The 22,968-nt window shown below is 39.7% G+C and overlaps 1 protein-coding gene across 2 annotated transcripts in view; it reads right to left on the reverse strand.

Annotated features, from left to right (window-relative positions):
* Positions 1–680: 680 nt before the first annotated feature.
* Positions 681–22,968, reverse strand: part of SLC12A4 (solute carrier family 12 member 4) — a 50,825-nt gene continuing 28,537 nt past the window's right edge. Inside the window, exons 4-24 of one of the 2 annotated variants that reach the window (XM_030470987.1) lie at positions 20,877–21,023; positions 20,233–20,287; positions 19,780–19,910; positions 19,105–19,346; positions 16,986–17,200; positions 15,851–16,015; positions 15,669–15,767; positions 13,529–13,586; positions 12,896–13,070; positions 12,377–12,495; positions 11,836–11,934; positions 11,353–11,472; positions 10,527–10,631; positions 9,379–9,547; positions 8,115–8,310; positions 7,215–7,384; positions 6,914–7,045; positions 6,709–6,816; positions 5,748–5,932; positions 2,972–3,105; positions 681–1,864 (exon numbers count right to left, since the gene is read on the reverse strand). In XM_030470987.1, the coding sequence (XP_030326847.1) occupies positions 1,773–1,864; positions 2,972–3,105; positions 5,748–5,932; positions 6,709–6,816; positions 6,914–7,045; positions 7,215–7,384; positions 8,115–8,310; positions 9,379–9,547; positions 10,527–10,631; positions 11,353–11,472; positions 11,836–11,934; positions 12,377–12,495; positions 12,896–13,070; positions 13,529–13,586; positions 15,669–15,767; positions 15,851–16,015; positions 16,986–17,200; positions 19,105–19,346; positions 19,780–19,910; positions 20,233–20,287; positions 20,877–21,023 (2,916 nt within the window). In that variant the 3' untranslated portion in view covers positions 681–1,772. The remainder of the gene's footprint in view (positions 1,865–2,971; positions 3,106–5,747; positions 5,933–6,708; positions 6,817–6,913; positions 7,046–7,214; positions 7,385–8,114; positions 8,311–9,378; positions 9,548–10,526; positions 10,632–11,352; positions 11,473–11,835; positions 11,935–12,376; positions 12,496–12,895; positions 13,071–13,528; positions 13,587–15,668; positions 15,768–15,850; positions 16,016–16,985; positions 17,201–19,104; positions 19,347–19,779; positions 19,911–20,232; positions 20,288–20,876; positions 21,024–22,968) is intronic. The other variant, XM_030470988.1, reaches the window with a different exon arrangement.

Consider the following 22,968-nt stretch of genomic DNA (forward strand, 5'->3'; position numbering starts at 1 on the left):
CTTACAGGGATCGTGCAGGCACTAATGCCACCCCACTTCCATCAGGAAGGTCCTGTTTCAGAGAGAACAAGCTTAGGCTTTAACTGTAAAACTGATAAAAAAAGCATTTTTTTATTATGTTACTCAAGACAGACGCCTGGATAGCTTCCCAGATTTCTGTCTCACAGACAAATCACTCATGCTTTTATCAGGGAAACAACTAAGAGTACTATCACAACAAGGTTGACACAACTAGTATACACCAACTAACAAGAGCACATAGGTCAGAGAAATGCATCAATTCCTACCTTTCTTTCTTTACTAGTAATGCATCCCATGAAGCTTAGCTCACCCCTGCCCCTTGTATGGGATTATAGCTTTCCCAGACAGCCCAAGATCTTGAGGGGGTTCCAGCTTGCACGCATTTCATAGTCTACTGGCGCAGACTTCCACCTGGTTACTGCATATGGCAGTAACTCTAGACCCAGGAGTCTTCCCACACTTAGGGACAGCACCAGGCTGCTCAGAAGCCTGAGCTGGTGTCTCCACTGAGCAGTCATTGAGCCATTTGGTGAACACCAACACAGCCCCACCACCCTCCCCGCCCTCAGAGGACCCACTGCAGGCAGATCAGCGCAGTGCCACAGCGCAAGGAAGGACAGATGGTGTTCTCCCAAGGAGCTGGCACGGCACGCAGAATGGAGGATAGGGTCAAAGTGTATGCAACGTTTTATTGAAAAAATACCAGTGTTCTGTACATAAAGTACAACTTCATGGGCTTGATAAACTCTCTGGAGACTTATTAGTTAATACGGGTCTTCTTTTCTTCTTTTTCCTCTAAGGGCATAAAGCAAACAATGAAGCTGCAGGTCCCCTGTGCCTGTGCAAGTGCAATCCCACCGCTGTGCGTGCAGCAAAGCACCCGGTTCTACACATGGGACTCCAGCATGCTCACTGTACTTTGATGGATGGTCTGCAAGAAATTTAAAGCATGGAAGAACTGCACAGGACTGGTCCTTCAATCCACTGCCAATTCAAAATTTATTGTGAGATCTCTGCTATCCTAAACAGTCTGCATCTGCTTATTCAATATTTCTGACAAATAAATACAAAAATAAATAGGGATCTGGCCTCACAGAACCTCAAGTCTCAGAAGCAACAGTTTGTAGCAAGCTACATACATAATTCCAACTATATCAACATAATTTATTTAAATCTCTATCAATAAATGTAATAAAAGTATAAATTCTTATCCAATACTGAGAGTTTAGTTCTGGAAATAAACCCAGAAAAACAAAGCTTTTTCAGTCCCCTCTTACAATTTACTGTGCTCTTAGAAAATGCTTTATAGCTGGACTTCAGCAAAAACTAGCTGCTATGTAATGTAATTCTAGCCCCCAAACCTAATATAAAAAGCTTTTAAAACCTTTTTACAGTAACTGGCTTTCATGTCCTAACTTTACATACAGTTACTAAAAATACTGCACATAGCAGTGCTGATTAAAAATAAAAATAGGTTTAGTGTTAAAACTACATGCATGAATGCTGGAGTACCAAAGCAGAAACTTAAAAATGTGGCAGCTTCACAATTAACTTAGGTTGCTAATTGGATGGTATAACAACAAGACTGCAATCCCAAAAGATATGTATGTTGCAAATGGAAAGACAATGGACAGGACTGGATGAGGAGAAATTTAGGCAAAAAGACCTTTTTTTTCTTCTCCATTTTAAACTGGAATGTCCATTATCACCAAGAAGGTAAATGTAGACCAACATTAGAATCTTGTACTAAATCAGGAGTAAATTGTGATGACTTCTCGGCCGCCGCCTCTCACAAGTAGTACTCTCTCCAGACCCTCCGTCAAGACTTCAAGGAACTCCATGTCTGTTTCAGGGAAGTCAAGGACAACAGGAATATCAAACCCAAAATACACAGTAGTTAGCCTCTGTTGGGTTTCTGTGGGAAGATCTTGGCAGCAGGGAGGCTGCAGGGGCATCCTCTGGGAGACAAGACCACGGGCTGCCCCATGTTGTACAGAGCCAGTTTCAGATGGCTCCAAAATGAACCTGCCACTGCCCGAAGCTGCACTCAGCAGCGATGCTGGTGCACCAGGTTACACAGCCACACTCCCTCCCAGCCACACTCCACGAATATGTAGCATTCTTTGGTCACAGTGGCTCAGCCTCCCCAAGAAAGGGTGAAGTAATAAGCATCCTCACTCATAACCTCAAGTTTAAAATCTCTCCTGAGCTATAGTAGCTGCAGTTAAACCTCCCTTATGCTAAGAGGAACGCTTTTATCCTTACTTTAGCCAGCATGCTGTTGTGAAACACCATTACTACTGCTATCTAGGTTTAGGAGAAACCAATCACTTAGTCTGTGATTTGTGACACACATTTTTGGCGCAGGCCAGTGAAAGGCTCACTAATTTAACAGTGCAAAGCAAGGCTGAAGAACAGCTGTGGACAGAGAACTGCAATGCCAGCCACCTCAGCAGATCACAACCCTCAGCTCCTGCCTTGCTCCAGGGCACAGTGCAAGTATCCCTCTATGTGCCAAAACACCCTGGGTTTGAATCTTAACCTTACCAGAGCATTGCACTTGGAGCTAAGCTCCCAAATTCTGATGCATGAGCTACGCCTGCAATGCAGCCTCTCCTTCAGGACTTCTGTTCACTTGGATTCAGACATCACTCTGCCCAGAATGCCAGCTGCTGTGAATGCACCTTAGATGTCTGCTACATCCACTATTGAGAACTAAATTAAACATATTTAATAAATATATCAAGTAAGAGTTTAGACAAGAATGAATTCAAACCTGTAAGGGTCCTGTGGCAACTTTTACTTTAGCAATTACTACGTAACAGCCACAAGAAGCCAGTACCCTCCACTCCGTGGACACTTTGTCACACATTACAGCTTGACAGTATTTGCGGCAAATGAATTCAAAGAAAGATCCTCTCTGTGACCCAGGCCTTGCCTGAAAGGATACAGTTTTCATCACCATCAGTATTCTTTGGAGGACCAGGCATGTTGAGAAGAACAAGTCTGGCATCATGGGATCTATTTACAATAACTTCATTCAGCTTCACTGCTGTGTGCATTCTTCGGACATTAGACTGGTTCCTGTAGAAGAAGCACATTCAGACTTACGGTTAGAAACATGCCTCTGAAAATGGAAATATTAAAGAGGCCCCTAAAAGCATACCTGCAATCTCCTAAATAGCCCGTTACATGTTGACACACATTAAATATTTTCAAACTTACTGATGAAGGTACAAAAGAGATTTTACAGCGTTCTTCAGGTACAGCTAGTCCACAGATTTTAAGATCCCTGGATCAAGTCTCCGGTTTATGAAGTTATATTGCTCTTCAAGAAGCATGACTTACAAAGGTGATGTAAGTCTTGTGTAAGAAGTTAAAACACATTTGCACAAGGGTACATGCTCTTTGACCATGGACACTTGTGACTGCGGAGCCTTCCCTTCAGGCATCCCTCCGCTCCCCCGGCAGCACAGACCATACACCTCTCCGGATTCAGTACCGAAAAACTCAGAGATCCATTGGAACTAAGTAGCAGGCCAGCACCACTGTGCTCAGCCCACACTTCCTACATGTGCACTTGGCTTTTTCTTTTGAACAGCAGTTGACAGCTCTGGAGAAAGCTTGATTTCCTGCAGATCCATAGACTGAAACACAGCCCACAAACAGCTGGGTGTATGTCTGCTGACAGGGCCCTCCTGGTGTCTAGTAATGGTTTTAACCTTTCCTCCAGCTGGACACTAATCGACCTTTCTGCCTGGCTATTTACAACAAACACTGATGACCCGAGTAGCTTTAAAATCTCAATCATGCTTTCAAATTTGAATAGCCACTTGGTTCGAAAGTTATGGGAGAGAAGGGAATAGGTGCAGAATGATCTCAAAAGCCTCTACTCCTTAAGAATCCAGACTAGGAGAGGCAACAGGATTAATTATTTAGAAGATATTATCACAAAATAACACCCATTCATGCAGGAATGGAAGTGGAAAGTATCTTTCGAGGATTTTGAGCCAGGGAATGTTTCGTTCCACCAGAAAATCAACTATTATTTTGGTAATGTAAAACAATACAGAAATAGACTCATCAAAGGGAGAATGCACTTGTTTAGGGTTTTTTTTTTTTCATTTTAACATATTAAAAATAAGCATTAGTAGAAACTAATCTAATATAAATCTATAGTTTTGTTAACTCAGCTTTATGAAACTTTTTAGTAACCTTGCTGCTCTTCTGAACATTTAGGTTTGCAAAAAAATATTTATACAGACAGAAAATAGATGTGATGATAAGAATAATGTTTATTATACTAACAGCACAATTTATCCACTGTGACTTGCCTCTCCGCTATTGCATGTTCCTATTTAATTTAGACCAAGGACATCCTCTGCCTTCATATCAGCTTCAGAAAGTCAGGGACAACACAGAGACCAGGTTATGTTTGCAGGAAGTGAGGAAGAAACCAGCACCAGAAGCAATGCACTATCATTAACTGCATATAGTTTTGGAAAAGGAATTGAAAACTAAAGGTTTGGTATTCCCAAAGTGACATTTATAATTGGCATCTCCCATCCCCCCCCAGTGATTTGAAAGTGTAGGCTATAAGAAAGGGGTTTTTTAGTGCCCAGAAACTGACAGAAATAACATCATAGCAATACTGTGGAATGAGAGCTTCTCTAAATGAGTAATGTTTCCCATTTCTTGTGTCATACTCTGCTTAAGCAAACAAGTTCAGGCCTGTAACTGTTTTCTATCCTGACTTAGTTCCTGTCAAGACAGCTCTTGTAGTTTGTTATGTGCTACTTACGATACTTGGCTTAAGTGAGTAATCCTGCTCCCTTTCAAAACACTGCTAAGACTGCTCAGCTAACTCCTTTTCTTTCCTTCCATAATTACATATGGTTTTCCTACTTTTAGTTGAGAAAATGAAGTCTTGCCTCTCAACCATCTTAATGTACTTCTAAGTTAAATAACAAACTTACAAGTTTTCCCACTCTCTGAAAGCATGGAAGAGGAAAAAGTACAGGTAGTTAACACCAAATTCAGCAGATTTTCTACAGTATGATTCAGGCTAAAACAGATTTGAATTCTCACTGATTTATTAGTAATAAAAATCTGGAACTTTGCTGAGATTGCAAAACTGTGTGAACTCTTCAAGTAAGATGTGGTACATCAAAGAGGTCATAGGAGATTCACACATTTTTATGCAAAGCCAAAATAGACCTTTCCTTCCAGCTCTTCATAGGATACACACAGCTACAGCTGTTGTTACATGTCAGTACTTCAACAGCAAGTCTGTCTTGGAGAGTTCCATCACACACATACTCTGTTCATAGTCATTCATCACCATCTATCATCTCCACAGCTGCTTCCCTGCTCCGTTAAACACCCACACTATGCATTAGACACTGAAATTATCAGTCTTATTTTTTAATTCTGATTAGATCAGTGAAATTAGCAGTCTGGTTTTAAAATGTGTGTTTTGTTAAGGTATTTGGGAGACAGGAGGAAAGTTATGATAGAATTTGACTATACCAAGCAAAATACTGAGGGATGTGTGCCACATTTAATTGGTTAGAGACTTCCCAGGAGGTTAACTGCTGTCTTTTCAGTAGTCGGGTCTCAATGTTTATTGTGCACGTCTAAACCAAGGATTGGGAGACAAAGATAGTAAAAGCACAGCACATCTGGAGTTTCAGGAGGTGTGAGCTGTTGACTTAGATAAGACTCACGGCTTAATGCTGATGAGATCTCTAAAGCTTCCCACAGCACTGCCTCGGTTCCGCTTCTCAGCGTCACATTTCTCTTTTGTCCAGGTCATCTGGATGTTCTCAGGAACTGGTTCTGTCTCATCTTCTTCATCTGAGTAGAGGCTTTCTAGACGTGCCACTGAATGCCTGTCCTTTACCAGCTGAGCCTAGAGGTCACATGAATGACAAGAAGAGACATTATTTTACGTTCCCTGGTTCTATTTAAGCAATAGAAGACTTCTTGTTCCATTGTATCCTTTATTTTGTACAGTCAATTTAGCCATTAGAACAGCTCTTACATGAGGCATCTGCCCTAGCCGATGATCTTGCACAACAAACTAACTTTGAGCAGTTTTGATGCATATAAGCCATGCAGAATTGGGACTAACAGAGGCCTATACAAGAGAGACAGTCTAGCTCACATCATGACATGGTCTGAAACAATGGAAAAGTCTGACTCAAAACCTACAACAAAAAAGTTGGACAAACACAAGCAGAAATATTAGATCACTTGCACCTGTCATCGCAATGTGTCCTGACAGGCCAAACTGGAACGAAATCTTCCGTAGGAAAACAGGATATGCTATAAATTGAGACAAACCCCGGACATCCCATATAAAGCAACAGGGTCAAGAAGAGGTTGAGACCTACATCAAGTCATCAAGTGTCATTTACATCACAAAGGGGAACACACAAATCCTTTCTACGCTGCCATTGTTTTGCCCCCAAACAAATAATTTCTAGCACAGTTTTAGAAGGACAGCCAGGCTATCCAACGACCACGAGCAATTCTGGGAAACAAAAAAGCTACACTAAAAGTATTTCCTTACTTCTTTAGAACATACGAGTTAAAATTAACCAGCAGCTATATAAAACACTACCAGGAATGCACTTTGTGTCATCCACCTCAGCAGCCCATAGCGATCAACCACAAATGACATACCTCCCTTTCCCTCTCTGTTTTTGTCAGCCTCATTTGCCTCAGCATCTGAGATCTCTGTTCCATCATAAGAGTTCTCTCATAAGTATATGCTGAAATATCACTATTGTGCTGCAGAAATAAGAAAAAAATACTATGCTTGTAATCAAGTCAGAACCAAATACCACCATTTGCATCATAAAGTGAAAACCAGGCTCAAATTCCTTACCATTTCTACCACCTCTACCTCTGCCTCTATTCGGAGTTGATAGAGGAAAGTAGCTAAGTCCTTCTTCATCTGGATGCTGTTATCATCCATCTGAGCTACAGTAAAAATCCTCATTTTGCATTTTCTCCAGACCTGATGAGGGAACACAAACTCTTTAGTATTTGAACCAATATTTTGCTCCAAGAGATAGGAACTTCTCAATATATCCACTCTTCTTTATCAATACAGGCTCTACCACTGGAATTTGTATCTTTAACACTCGAAAAAATAGTTGGGTGACATTTTTTGGCTAGCTACTTACTTTGTGCTGTTTGAGAAGAAAAGGAAGCAACATCAACATGCCTCCATCATGCACAATCCACCACACATCAATGTTGCCTTCATTGTAACGCTCATGGTTGCTGGGGTAGAAAGACACATTTTTGGGAACCAACAGAGCCAGGTGGGCTGCGGTCGTGCAGCGAACAGTACCTGCCCAACAGAGGAAAGACAGACAGTTACTTCCAATTCTGCAACGGTGATCTATGGTCCTAAACAAACAAACCAGTTACTAAGTAAATGTCAGCAAACCTTAAAAGTCATTGCTTACAAAAAGTACGTACAGTAAGGCTTGCAAAGACAGGTCAGACCGAAGGACAAAGCCCAGATAAAGCAGACTTACAGGAACCAAGCCCTATTTCATATTTGAAAGAAAAGTAGCAATCTCCAAAGCTAGGAATGCGGAGAAAGCATCTGCTCTGTTCTAATCTGACTGTGTTAAGGAACTGGACCATAGGGGAAGGAGAAGGGTACAGGCAAGGGAAGCTGCAGTACAGGCAGCGTTGGCTGCAGTAGTGAAGAGAGGACAGGTTAGGATCAGTGAAAAGACGGATTATCTAGGAAACAAATTATAGTTTGCCATTAAAACAGCACCTCTCAAGTCTGTAACTTTTTAACCATTCATTAGACAGATGAATTTTGGTCACTAGATTAATCTTTGAGGATCTTTCATAGGTCTTTTACATACAAGAAATGATATTCCAAACATAAAACAGTTTTGTGAGAAATTATCTACTTCACAATCAAAACTGAAAAAAAGAAAAAAAGACTAAAAACAAAAACCAATTTCACAAGGATTCCGTTCAAATCCCTTCTGTGTGCCAGGTGTGTAATAAACACCTCTCTTCACAGTATTTGATCACACAGAACCTATAAAGCTCACCTATAAACGTCTTCCATGACCTTGGATCTTCACTTTGTCTCCAGCCATATGGCCATCCCAAAACCACGGTGTTATGTTTCATGCCACCTAGTCCACAGGACTGGATCAAGTGGGCAATTCCTTCCCGAACTTTATTTGCTACGACTACTTGACAAAATCCTTTCACCTTCTCAATATCCATCATATTCTTAATAGTCTGCAAGATGGACAAGGAAAAACCTCACGACCAAAAGGAACTCTTTGTATTTCTCTATCATGTGATTACAGTGTAAATTCCTGGTTCACACATCCACAGGTAAAACACATTTCAAAGCAAAGTTCTGCTCATCTGCTTTCCTTAATAAAACAGAAGAGAAAATATCCACTAATTGTGTATAATACTTGCTTAAAACACAGAGAGTTCCCTTCCAAACATAATTATTTCTAACAGATTAAGATAAGGGTTTCTTGGTTCGCTTATTCATAGTAGTAGTTAGTGATATCTGTGTTACCATCTCACTTTTCCATTTTCTAATCCTAAAACACTTGCCTTTTAAACCGAAGGTTAACTAACTTCATTTGGATTTCCAGTTCCAGATTCCTATGTCGCATGCTGTGTTGTTATATTCAATTTACAAATATAACCACCAAACCTATCAGGAATACCATACCCTTTATTTGTTTAAAAACTAAACAAATTTGGTCAACACACAGGCTTATGAATTAGTTTTCCCCTTATAACGGTTTTCCTGTATAAAAAGCCTCTAGGGAAGAAAACAGCGATGTGCTGATACTATGTAAACAGGGCTATGATGTCACATTTGCACAGCAAGGAATATGAAATGATTTATTAATATATTTTCAGGACCATCCTTTGATGCTTTCTTTAAGAAATTTATTACCATGCTGGAAGAGACACAGCACATTTGCTAAGTGTGTAATAACTTACAGTAACTGAAATGCTTTTTGGTATGTTCAGAAACCTAACCAGTACTCCTCCCTCCACTGATCAGCATACCCAAACTTACACACTTAGTATTTCTTATAAATGAAGACAGTTTTATGAAGTAAGGCTGTTTACACAAGTTGCAAGCGTTGATCATTTATATTCCCAAAGACAGAACCAGCAGTTGAAGCATGTTTGCAAGCCCATTCCTGAACTGCTGTAGCACTACTCCTCTAGTCTTGTATCTCCTGGGATACACTTTTTTCCATGTATGATTATGAAACCTTTAAGTTATCTGCCCGCTCATCCCTTTTTACTTTAAGAATTTAAGACGCTGACCTGTTCAGCAGCCTGAGCTTCTCCATAAGTTTCCAAGAAATTCCCTTGGATCACTGACCCTATGATAGTCAAACCTTTACCAGCTTTCAGCTGGGATGCAAATGTTAACAATCTAGGGTATTTTACATGCAAATCTTCATCAAGCTTCAAAAGCACCAGCAACTGAGGCCTGCAGAAAATAGAAAAGGGAATTTATTTTTCACTAAGGCTTTAACAAAAACACTTTTAAAACAACTGCCTCTCTATCCCTTTAACTGTGCTTAAATATTAACTCTGAAACAGCACATTCTTCCTGTATCTCACACACTAGAGGGGTTTTAATTAATATTTTATTTCTCCTGATTCAAAGCAGATCTGAGCATTGAGGGAATTCTTTTGCTGTATTGTTTTGACAGTCATAAAACTCCTTCATGTACTTAAGAGGCTTGCATTAGTGTTTTATTTATGTGGCTGATTTTCAAGGCTCTTTTAAGTACTACTGGAGCATACGTTGCAGGGCTGCCCTTCCAGAGCTACCTGGATCCTTGTGCCAAACAACTGGGAAATATGAGTATTTTCATCTAAATACATATCCCACTTGTCTTCTGTCTTTTAAGGTGCTGCCACACATCAATTAAGTTATTGTCTGTCTTAAGCTAAGGTTGAGGAAGCATAAAAAGATTTATAAAACTCTCTTTGGTAGATTCCTAGTCCTCTTGCTCAGAGCCTAAGAGTTGTGTGATGCATAACCGAGAGGAAGGTGCTTGCCCATCTGATCTACACACAAAGCCAGAAGGAAAAATGTTGACCACTGTTCTGGTTTTTAATCCTAGATATATAGCAGTGACTTCTCTGTGCCCCCAGTGCAAATTACCATGGGCATCTGGACCTCTGTACTCAGAGACCTCCAGAGTTTCTCCAAGTTCCACTTCTGATCTCACCAGTTCAGAATCCAATTAAAGATCCAAAGGACACGAAAGCTCTGCCCAGACAGGGGCTGCATAGTTGAGCCTAGGCAGTGACCACAGACTCAACTTTTTGTTTTTAAATATTCTGAGCATTTCAACTCATTCACACAGACCAAAAGCATCTTGGTTGGAGTCCAGTTTAACTCCTAAAATGTAAGTAGATAATCATGACAGTGGATGTAATTAATCCAAAATGAGTACCTCCAGTTCTTTGTGTGTGGAGGGCCCTCCTCTAGTCTGAGTAAGGCATATCTTGCTGCGCTGAGTGAAAGACCCCGGATCCCATCACCCCATTCCTTCTCCGCCCTGGGAAGAACACACAGTTTAGCCAACATAAGGTTTCCTGAGTGGTTAACTGCACAATTACAGTCATGCTATAAAGAAAACATTACCTTATAATAAGATTAGTAGCATGCATCGCACATGTAGTTATGATTTGTACATATATGTCTGCGATACAACATATCACATGAGAAAATGCAAATGTTTAAGTCAAATGTGTATGACACCACCACCCTTCTGTGCTTCATGTGTAAGCAACACTCCACTATAGAGGCGTCCCAAGCCTATATAAACATCACGCATGTCAATACCTGATTGTTAATGTTACATTACACAGTCACACACTAGAGCCTGAGTCCATCAGATATTAACTATCTCAGGCAACCTGATCTGCAGATTCAGCTTTTCTAGGACTGTTGTAGACAGACCTTTGCATCAGATCAACTGGAGTAAGATGGCTGCCTTCAGCTGTTCTGGGCCTGATTTACATGTGACAGACAGCAGAAGGATAGATCCCAACCAAGCTTCTGCTTCCTGTGACTCTCAAGTGTCACCAAACACCTTTAGGGGCTTTTGTCTAGCTGACACAGTAAAATAATAAAAAAAAAAAAAAAAAAATGAATAAGGGAAGCCCTGAAAGTCACATCTCTGGACAAATCCTTCTCCAAATGTGAAGGCCAGAGATAATTCATAAAAAAATAGACCCAATCTCCTTCTTGCCCTTTTCTATCCAGTCAATACTTACCCTTGGTATTCAATGTACTTGTAAATCATGCCTGCAATAAGCATAGCTACCAAAGCGTAATACCAAGATGAAATGAACATCAGTGCTAGGCAAATACTCATGCCTAAAAATGAGAGTGCCCTAAAACAAAAGACAAAGATACCAGTAAGAAGCAGTGCAGAAAAGCTTAAAAACAAGTCAATTATTCCCTTGCTTTTTTATTTTAAATTGTCTGTTCTGAATTGGCAGTGGAAGTAAAGCTTCCAATGAATATCCCCAGTCCCCAGTAGCTTTAGTGTCTTCTTGTTGAAATGAAACTCTCATGCCATTAAGTACCTTGGTCTGGTCCACTACAAATGAATCTAGAGGACATCTACTCTTGCCTAGAGCTGATATCTAGAGCAATAAAAGATGTCCACAACCCTCATGGAGAGGGTTCTTCTGAAACCCTCACTGCAGCTTACAGACTAGGCATTGAGTGTGCTGTGCCAGCCTTTTGCTTACCAATGGTAGTATTTAAATCGAGGCCGCCAGTTTGGAGTTCGAAGAAGTGTTTGTACTGCACATGCTAGATTAACAAAGAGGTAACACATCAAGAAAAACCTGCAGGAGCAAAAAAGGGCAAAACCTTTTAGCACACACATTTATAGATTCTGTCACATATTATAATCATATGAATGATTTACAGTCAAAATACAGCTGCCCTGTTATGTGTGCCTATCTCTCTGATTTTTACTAGCCTGAATTATCAATATACACTAGTTAGAATAAGTTGGATCTATCCACAACATCAATACTATCTTTGTTCTGTGATAAAAATAACATTTTCCCAAACAAAATAACAAGATACAGAAACGTGTTTATTCACATCATATGCCAGAGCAGAAACAAGTAGATTTATATGTAGAGCCTGAAATCAGAGAATTCACAGAAATAACAAAAGTGGAACTCAGGTTCCAGAATATGGTTCTGAAAGACAATCAAATTAGCAAAACTCAAGAGTACCGCTCTTCCCGCCTTAAGTAGCAACCTGCCTGTTTCTTACATTGAGAGAATCGGAGCTACCATGTCAAGTGAAGCAATAAGGATTCCTAGCTCTGCAATCAGTGCTGTTAACAAAAGAGCCCATGTTGGTTCACCATTCGCTTTTCCATGACCAAAAACCTGAAGAAACAGAAACATTAAACGTATCTTCCAAGTATTGCATATGGTTATAATGAAAAAAAGAAAAATTACATTTAAAAAAAAAATAGTAATTTTCCCACATACTTCTTTCTCTAGAGCAACAAGTCAAATTATTCTAAAGACTTTCTGTACTTCACTGAATTGGATGCGAATTTTATTCATAAAATTACTATATATTCAAAATCCTTTAAAAATATTCCTAGTTTTTAACAGAAGAAAACAAAGTATTAAAATATAAAATATTGACCTTCACTTCAATGCTGGGCAAACTAGGGAAAATAAATCTGATTTCCGAGAGCATGAAGTCAAACAGCTGGTTAGCTAATATGTACAGAATGGCTCTGGTGGTGGCAGTGGTGGGTTTTTAAGCTGTACGAACCCAGAGGAAAGGAATAATGTTGTCCTTCGCTATGGCTTGCAGCAGCCGAGGAGCTCCGGTGAGGCTCTGCAAACCTGCTCCACAGGTAGAGAAGAAGGATCCTATCACAATGACCCATGGTGAGGGCCATGATAGGGTGCCCACCACCAGGTTCCTGTTGACCGCATCGCCATACCTGCAGAGAGAAACAGTGAGACATTTTGACACTCACATTTGGTTTTTTGGGTCAGTTTTAAGATGTCATTTAAATATTACATATTTTCTTGATTAGAAAATATAGAAAGTAGCAAACAATCTGAGTTACTTTTGATGCACAGGTAGGAAGTGTCTGCAGCCTGATTTCAACAATCCAAAAACTTTCTTTTGATTATGTACCATAAAACTCTTATGTTATCATATTATTTTCCACTTTCACTTAGAAAAATGCAGGAATTAAGACACAGGATGGAAAATCTGAAGGAGCCATGCTGGAAAATATCAAATCAAATACAAGAAGATTCCCAAAACACTTTACAATTTACATACAAATATGGTTTAGAAGGCACCTAGAAGTGGGAGGGGCCTGAAATGGGAAAGAACACACCTTCTCTGCAAAAAAAGAAGAAAGGAGAGCAGAAAAGCAGTAAAACTTACTTATCTCTCAGGACTACTCCTTCTATGCAGGCTCCAAACAATAATACACAACTGAAGTCTTGAGTAGAGATTGTGTTAAGGAAGTAGGATTTATTTAGACATGGCAGATAAAAGCAACCATAGAAAGTATTGCGGAAAGTTCAAAATGTGCCTCTGTTCTACAGCATTTGCTCTGCAGTCTCTCCTTTAGTAGAAGGTAAAGCTGGTGAGTAAGTTAATGTCTCACTGCTCATATATACCTTCTAATGTTAAAGTGATAAAGTGGTTATTCTAAGGTTCAGTTTTTTAAAAAAATACTGTTAAATGTTACAACAAAGAAGATAACTCCAGAAGAAATATTTTGATATGTAAACATCAATTTAATCTGCTAGTATAAAACAGAAACTTATTAAAGTGTCTTTCTTTTCTCCATCCTTCTCTTGTGTTTGAAGAGATTTTGGACACACAGAAAACCACTACCTTGCACTTTCTCATTTTGTAGTCTGATGGCATTCACATCACCAATAGTCTTAGCCTTTGAATATTGTGTTTGTTATTAATCTGTACTACTGCTGTGTTGGGGAGTACACAATATCTCAGGTTTTGGATCTGGCATCACAGTAAAGCTTTTCATCTTGCAATTTAAGTTTACATGAATGGTTAAATCCTAAACTCTACCCCTGAAAGGCAATTGTAAAATACGAAAGGTAATACAAAGCTGAACACTGATCACGCCTAGAAGTTATCATGTAAGCCCTCCACTGGGTGGTGTATTAACATCTACATATAAAGTTACCAACAAGAAAGTAGTTTTGAACTGCAAGTATTTCAATCTTAGAGCTAGGGGTTACATCTGTGACCTGTCTTAATACTTATTACATTCAAAGGAAATGCAGACTTCCTGGTATAAGGTCAGTTCCCAAAGGAACATCTGGAAAAGGCTGCGCTCCAAAGAAGCTGGGACAAGCACGCTGGGATCCTGAGTTGCAGCTTGGCAAGTTCTTGTGAAAACCAGGTTTGAAACAGCAGAATTTTCAGGAGTCCCCATCTTGGACAGTTGTCCTTTGGGTGGGATTTATTCAGAGAGCTCATACAAAGAAGTTTTGAAGTCCTTGCTCATATTAATTGCCTTTTTTGCCTCCCCCCCTTTTTTTTTAATATCCTATGTTAATAAGTTGTAGTACAATAAATTATATATATATGGTTTACCATGACAGACACCAACGGCTAGATGATGCTGAAAGACTTTGGCTTCATCTCTGCTCTAGCAAGAGAGAAGAGATTAAGACAGTCTTTCCCGAGCAAAGCTCCTGCAGTCCTAAACCCTGAACTTCAAGTGCGACAAAGGCTGTTCCTCTGAACACACACTCAGCACCTAGAAATCTGGTATGACGAATATCCTCATATTCTGCAGATTAGGTGCTCTAGTCTCAGTAGAAACAGTCAGGAAACAATGAGTCATTCACAACTTCATGGAGCTCACTACTGAGCAGAGCATTTGTAACACCTCCAGGCATGCCAGCTGGGATGTATCTAAGAATCATGGAATAGCATTAAATCAGATCAATGTCTTAAAAATCGAGGCAGGGAGAGGTAATACTGTCTTATAAACTGATGTAAGATGATCTTGTTTCACCAACTTCAAAATAAATACAGAGATTCATGAACCTTCCTCCTGACCCTCCCCCCCAACCCACTTGGGGAGCATCTAGTCTAATCTCTAACTCTAGTTTATCTTAACCTAAAATGTTCAAGAAAGCCTATACTCCTTAATGTCACTCAAACTGAAAGGCATTTATTTGTTTTTTAAAGGACCTGAAATTTATGATCTCTTACGTTCCTCATCTTAATGGTCCGCTGCATCCTAACAAAATGTATACCTGTAGTCCACCAGCCTGGAAAGCCATAGATCACTGCATAGCGAAGAAAAGCAATACAAAGGCAAAAGACCAAAACAATTACCCCAACACAAACTGTGGGAATGGAAAACAGCAGGATAATAATTCTAATGCTTTCAGCTCAAGGACAGCTGTTTTTCACTCCCCAGTGTCCAATCACACTCACACTGATAATTTAGCCACCTGAAGGCAGTTCCACAAATGGAATACACAGTAATTCACCTGAGTCACAACATGCCAGGGCTCTAAATTTAAAAGGATACAGACTAGTGATGTGGTGACAATAGCAAGAATTGTTCCAACAGGAATGGATTTCTGTGCATCTTTGAGGTCCCCTGACCTGTTTGAACCAGCCATGATACCTGAAAATACATTTCGGACATAAGATCATGGGAGAGAAGAAAGCTCAGAGCCTCGTGATGCCCTTTCATCCCAGTAGTCTCACCAGTCACTGAAGGGAAGAAGATGCCAACCAGCACCATGAATGAAGTAGCTATGTCTGAAAGCACGTACAGATGGAGGTTGTTCTTCTGGCCTGCCACATCCACAGATGGGTGATGTGCTTTCTCCAGTATCTCTCCTTTCTCCAAGTAATTGCTCCATAAGTTGTCTTCAGTGTTATCATCACATCACAGAAGAGAAAAGCATGGTTCATTATAATGGGTCTACAACTGTTTGCATTATAATGGGTCTACAACTGAGCATTACAAATGCAACTCAGTGATCAACACAAATTAATACATCAAAGAAAATTTATTTTGCATGCTTTCAAGGGAATCTGTTAACAAAGCCAATAAATATGTATGAATAGCCTAGAGAAGCCTAAGCACTTTTTATCCTTTAATATTACTAGATGTAACATTCTTTTAGCTTCATACCTATTTTAATCCCAAGAAATAGTCTGAGTATTTTTAATGAACCATACCCACCACAGATCAGAGAATTCAAAGCAATACTGACCAGCTTTCTAGATATAAACAGATTAGCTCTTCAGACAGTGGAAGAATTACAGAATTACATGGCTGGCCTTTGAAAATTCACCAAGTCCACTTTAGAAACTAGGCTAGTGGTTCCTGTGAAAAGGGGAACCTTAGGCACTCAGCACCTGCACAAAGCAACTGTTCTCTGAAGTTCATGTCAATAATGAACACTTTTCAATTATATTATATTCAGGAGCAGGCAAAGAAGGAATTACACTACTGCTGTACAAGTACTCTCATCTATCAGGACATAATCTTAAAATGTCTAAAATGGAGACTCACAGCTACACAGACTTCCGAAAAACTTTAACAACTTACTCATGTTAGTCTAGCTCATAATCACAGCTGACTTCCTGCTGAAATTATGAGATGTAGAAGGCAGATTTAATCAATTTCACAGCAGACAAGTCCTGTATCCGGACAAAAGTGCCATGTATTCTTTTTAAAGATAATAAGACTGGTTTTCTTTATCGAAGATAATTTTCTTCACTGTAATTACATTTCTTCAATCTCTCTTTCTTAAACAGCAAGGAACAGAGTTCAACCCATTTCAGCTGCTCAGCATGCCTCCTTAAGGGGGGAAAGAAACCCTTATCATACCTTTCAAAATGCCGCTAGCAGCTCCTGGAATTCCTGCTATCTCTGAGACATTGTTCATTAGGAAATATTCATCACAGTTCTCAGTGGTTAAGTTTGTGCTATGGCAGAAGAGCTCCCAAAGCTTAGAGGCCACAGTAATGTTATCCTTAACTACGGTTTTGGCACAAACGTCAAACTGATCTCTTGACAATGTCCTGTTGCCCAGCATGCAAATCCTGGAAGGTAAGCATGGAAACCAGTGTTACTGCATGTACTGGGAAAATGAAATCCACCCTCCACTTAATTCTTCTTTCGTACCGTGGAAACCTCAAGTGGCTCTAGTCTGCTAAGTAAAGCAGCTTCAAAAACATGGTGGCAGCAAGACAAAGACTGTGTAACTGTTTCCTTTAAGGGTCAGAAGTATAAAGCTACTTTCCCAACTATCTTGGGAAAGGTATAAAAAGCTACATCAGTGTTATTTATTGAATTTGGTAAATTTACTTTAAACAATGAAAGGGAAAGACTAGGTCACTTTCCCTCCCCCCTCTCCCCTATCCCTCCCAGTTAAACAGAACTACTGGAGTGGAAGAGCTCTGAATAGTAGAATTCAAATTCCTAGATATATAGAAAATCTAAAGATGCTAGAAATCACATTATCCCAGTTTCTGTAGGGTAGCATTCAAACGGCCTGACATTTTAGCTTCAGACATATGAACATACATTTCAATCACAATAAGCAAAGGTTCTTCTTGTCAGAAGATACTGTGCATAATTCCTAAAATCCTCCAGTGCCTGTTGTGTTTCACCTCACCACAAACATAGTTTGTTCCAGCACTGAAAAATTTTAATCCAGTTCTCCAAAGATGGTTCCACAAGACATGGTGATATAACCTACCAGCTTGCTGCCACTGAAAGTTCATTCAGCTTCTCTTTCCAGTGCCAGAAAACATCCACAGGAAAAAAAAAATACTGGTTTCTTTAATTTTAGTAAGTTTAATTGTTTCACAGATCTTACCAATCACTAAAGCCAGGAAAATGGAAGAGACAGAGCCATTTCTGTAGGGTTTGCAGGCCTGTGAACTGTAACTTCAGAGAAGCTTTCCCCTCCAGAATTAAAAATAAGTACAATGTCTAGTTACTTCAGCGAGTAACTAGATGTTGTATTAGTTTCTCCAGAGAAAGAAATACAGCCCAAAAAAGAAAGATAGGGAGGACGTTCAAGAACAATCCAAGAGATAATGAGGGGGAGGTAGAGACGTTGTTTTATTTTTACTGCTGTAAACCTGCCAATGTTGTAAAACATTATAATCATCGGGCCCATAATATCTAAAGGGAGCCCTTGAGGGTTGCAAGTACTTAGTTATGGTCACAACATTTTAAGAGGCGAATAATTACACAGACTTGACTCCTCTATTTCCATTCCATTCATCTCTTGTCAGCGGTATCAGGAAATACCGTTTGCATTTCTGGTAAAACACATGTATCCACATTATTGCTCTGAGTTTAAGAAATCATATTACATGTTTAACTGCCAACATGCCAAGGATCACGTGTTGTGTTCAGAGCAGGACTGCTCACACAGCAGACAAATCTGCTTTCAGACCAAGCGGAAGTTTTGTTGGAGCCTCAGCACAGCCCCATCATCACAACTCCCTAAGAGATACCCTATTTCTCAGCAAGCGGCTGCATCACACCACCATAGTTTCCAGCCATGAAGGCAGCACATCATGTCTGACTGGCCTCAGGAAAACAGACCTGCCAAACTGCTTCCTACTGCCTGCCATAAATAACCCAGCAAAATTCTAGCTAAAATGTAACTCAACAGCTGTAGGCTAAGGTACTGGATTGTCTTCACAGGAAGCAGAGAAATGTCAGCCTCCATCAATCTGAATGCTCACCACGAGACTTCATTCTACCAAAACAGTTAAAGAATGTAATCATGCATTCATTTTAGCCTACAAAACATCTATTCCATGAGCTCTGCATGAAGAAGATGACCACTGTCACTATATACAGCTAAAAAAAAATTAGAAGTAATTCACAAAAAAGGTATGAGGCACAAGTTTTAAGTAACTTTCACTGAATCCCACCTTCCAGACCTGCAGGCAAAGCTATACGCCCATCCAGAAGTACTACTCACGGAAATTCAGGTGGATCAAAGATGGACTTGATAGCTCCAGCATAAATGGACAGTATAGATATTACTACGCAGGCCAAGAAGAGGGAAGCAAACTTGTTAACGTATTTCACGCCCACAAAGACCACCACTGCCATCAGGATGAGGAATACAGTGCCATACACCCTCATGTTGTTCAGCATAGTGCTGGATGCATCATGGGCACCAGATGGATGAAAAATTGCTGCTTGTGGCACAATATATGTCTGAAAGAAGAAGAAAGCAAGCTGAAGGAACACGGGAACAGACCTCTATTACTGTAGTGATCTTGTACCTATACTGGAAATGTAAATCACTTCCCGATTTGCAACATGCTCTTCAACAGAAACCTTCAGTTTATAGGAAAAGTCAAGGGATAATAGCCCATTCTATTTCCATCGCACAACTGAGCCAACTTTATCAGCGATGAGCATGTGTCTGATTCATTCATACTCCCATCTATGTTTTCAGAAGAGCTTCCATTCTGGATTCCCATAGAACATGCAGCATTCAAAGGGAAGCACTAGCAGTACAGAATTAGACACCAAGAGACCTTCTTGTCTCTACCCATAAATGTGTATACAAACATGGGACAAGAATGCTGGGGCATTTTCTATACACTGTTTGTCTTAAAAGCAGGACTACTCCAGTACTACTCACCAATAAAATCTCAATGGCACCAAGGATATACATGGCTCCTGCAAATGTTGTTCCCAGATAAAAGCATAGCCCTACAGCTCCACCAAACTCTGGGCCCAGTGACCTGGATATCATGAAGTAGGAGCCACCAGCTACAAAAGAAGAAAATGAGAGTAAAATTATCATTGATTTATTGTTATAAATTGTGAAATATTAACAAGAAGACAACAAAATCATACACTGTGTATCTGCTGGGGGGGGTTTCAATTCAAATATCTTTCTGTTAGCACAGGTGTAACCAAAGACCGAATAAATTAATCTTTAGCCTAATTGATAAGAAGAACAAACACTAGATCTGAATTCAGGCTTTTTATCCTGGCTTAAACAAATTTCTCTGGAATAAAACCATGGTAACAGCTTACAGGAACTTTTTATTTTTTAAACACAAATGAGAGGTTTGCTAACTGTACTTACCTGGAACAACACCATTTGTGGCAATAGCACTCATTGATATGGTTGTCAGCATAGTCTGGGGAGAACAAAGAAAAGGAAGCAAAGGAAGCAAAAAGGTGTCAACAATATTTTTAAAAACATAACTGATTTCTTGATAGACTAAAGTTGCCACTGCATATAGGATACAATATTTCTATTTATTCTGCCTTGAGAGGTCATTATCTGAAAGAAAACAAGGGCAGCAGTAATTTAATCAGCAAGCTGTTGAGACTTTTGCCTCAGAAATGACCACTGCTTTATCAGGTCAAGTAACAGGTGTCTGAAGACACAGCAAGACAAAAGAGTGCAGGTGTCCCTCCATCTGCACAGCTGAGATTCCAGCAAAGCAGGCAGCCATGACCTGGGACAGGCACAGGAAACAGCTGTCTGCTGAACAAACACTAGCTTTGAGATTGCACCTGCACTAGATACAGTTTGCCACTTCAGAAATACTAGCGGAAAAAAAGAAAAAATCACATGGCTACAAACACGGCTACAAACATAGCGTAAGTGTCTAGCATAAATCTGGCTTTTCTTTACATATATATCTACAATACAGTCTCTCCAAGTTCCTCAATAGTTTCACAGAGGTTACATCATGTGCGTTATTTTACCTATATACTTACACAACAGCAGCAAAGTAATACTATCAGGAAGGACTGAAGAACACCAGCCATTCCCACCATCCAGGTCAGCCGAAGGAAGAGAATAACCCCGAAGATATTCTGCATGCATGGTAAATACACCCCCATCAGGGTGCCCATGCTGGGTGACTGAAAAACAAGTTCATGGACATCTATTAACTGCAATTATTTAAAGCATAATAACTAAAAAACCCTACAATTTCTGTTTTTCAAGTGGTAGGAATCTGGGAAAAATGAGGTAGACCCATACAAGTACTATTGTTCTGTTCACAAAACATGAAGCAAACTCCGAAACCACAAATTTCTGAACAAAATACTGACCCTAACATACCTTCACATTTGAAGTAACTATACTCAGTATTTAACACCAATTACTAACAAGAGAACATACATGTATTTAGTTTACTGTAGATCTTACCCTAATCCCCAGAGTTTACAGATTAGTTCCATGGAAAACATATTTTTGTGATGTTACAACTAGAAAAGATCTGGAAGGAATCTGCAGACATACATAATGTATTTGCTTCCATTTTATATATTTCATGTAAAACTAATGATTCCAACCTTTCTCATGTTTAATGTTAGTATCAAACTCTGAATTACTTTTGACAGCGACTGAGAAAATACAAGTTAGTTGTGTGACTTCACAGGAACTGCACATGACTGGCATTCAACATAATATCTTGTAGAATTCTCCTTTGCCCAAATAGTTACTGTCAGAAGACAGTCAAATCCAAAACAACGATATCAAAATGACACAGATAAGGGTTTTATTTCATGGAATACAAAAGTGTTCCTGCACTGGCACACCTAGCACTAGCAGAGTTTCAGGAACCAAAACCTCTGTGGCTTCCTGCCAAGACATTTCATTGCTTCTGCTCTCTGAGGCCTTGTTTTGCATTTAAAATTATACAGAACACTGACACACAGGGGGAATAGAGAGTGTAGCTTCTCAAAGGCTCATCCCTCTCCATACTTCTATCTATAAATAAACCTGAATTCCAAACACTATTACAGATAGACAGCATTTAAAGAAACCCATGAACAATCATCCCAATGAGAAGGGTATTAAAGGGAGGTGACAACACTTGTTCAAATTTGACTCTACATAGCATTAACTAAATGCAAAAATAAACAGGTCACATGCACCCTTATAGAGAAATTAGTCATGAATCAAAAGCACTACTGCTTAAGACAAGCATGTTACTCTTTAAAAGGCTATCAAAAACTTTGTTCTTGCCTTGTCTTCATTATAGAAAAAATTAGTTACCTTAGGTATGTCAAGAGTATATTTTATTACACAAAGCAAAATCCGAGAAGAATCAAATGGTTGAGAGATCACCAAGTTAAAATAAGCAACCTAGGAATGCAGTGCTTCAACTCGGAATTACATGTTACAACTCGAAATCTCCTCATCTGCATTAGAAATCTGCCTTGCCAGAGACGAAGGAACACTGTGCCCAAGAACACCATCTGAACAGTTCTGTGTTAGAAAAGCCAGAAATTGCTGACTGAATGTTTTGAAGTCAGCTTTGAATCCCCTGTGTGACTAAAGCTAAATCAGATCAACCAGATTTTCCCCATAAACACTTTGACTTAGGTGAACCTCCTGAAGCAGACAACAGAACCACGTGGTAATGGTTTGCAATGGACTTGACCTGTGAGTTCCACCAGCATGAGGCCAGAGTTGTTACTCTGCTCTTGCAATGCCACACTACAAAAAAAAATAATCCCCAAAATGTCACCAGCCATTTGTACAAAAATTGCCATCCTACAGAACTAACCTGACCAGCTTTGTTGAGATTATGTGTAAGGACAAAAGGAATTGTTGCCTTCTGATACAAGCAGAAGTGACACTTGTACAGGAGTACCCTGATCAGGGTAAGGTAAGGATTTTGAAGTGAGTTGCTCCAGTGCTACAGTGGAGGAGGATCTTCTCAGGGCGTTCTTTATAATGGACCTATCTCCTCAAGAAGGGGAGGTTCAGGTACTTTTCATTCAAACACCTTCATCTGATTCACACTGTGCCTTCAATCACATAAACATTAACTGAGAGAGGCCTAAATGATGTTGC

The sequence above is a fragment of the Strigops habroptila genome, chromosome Z, assembly GCF_004027225.2.
Source record: "Strigops habroptila isolate Jane chromosome Z, bStrHab1.2.pri, whole genome shotgun sequence".
Classification (NCBI taxonomy): Eukaryota; Metazoa; Chordata; class Aves; order Psittaciformes; family Psittacidae; genus Strigops; species Strigops habroptila.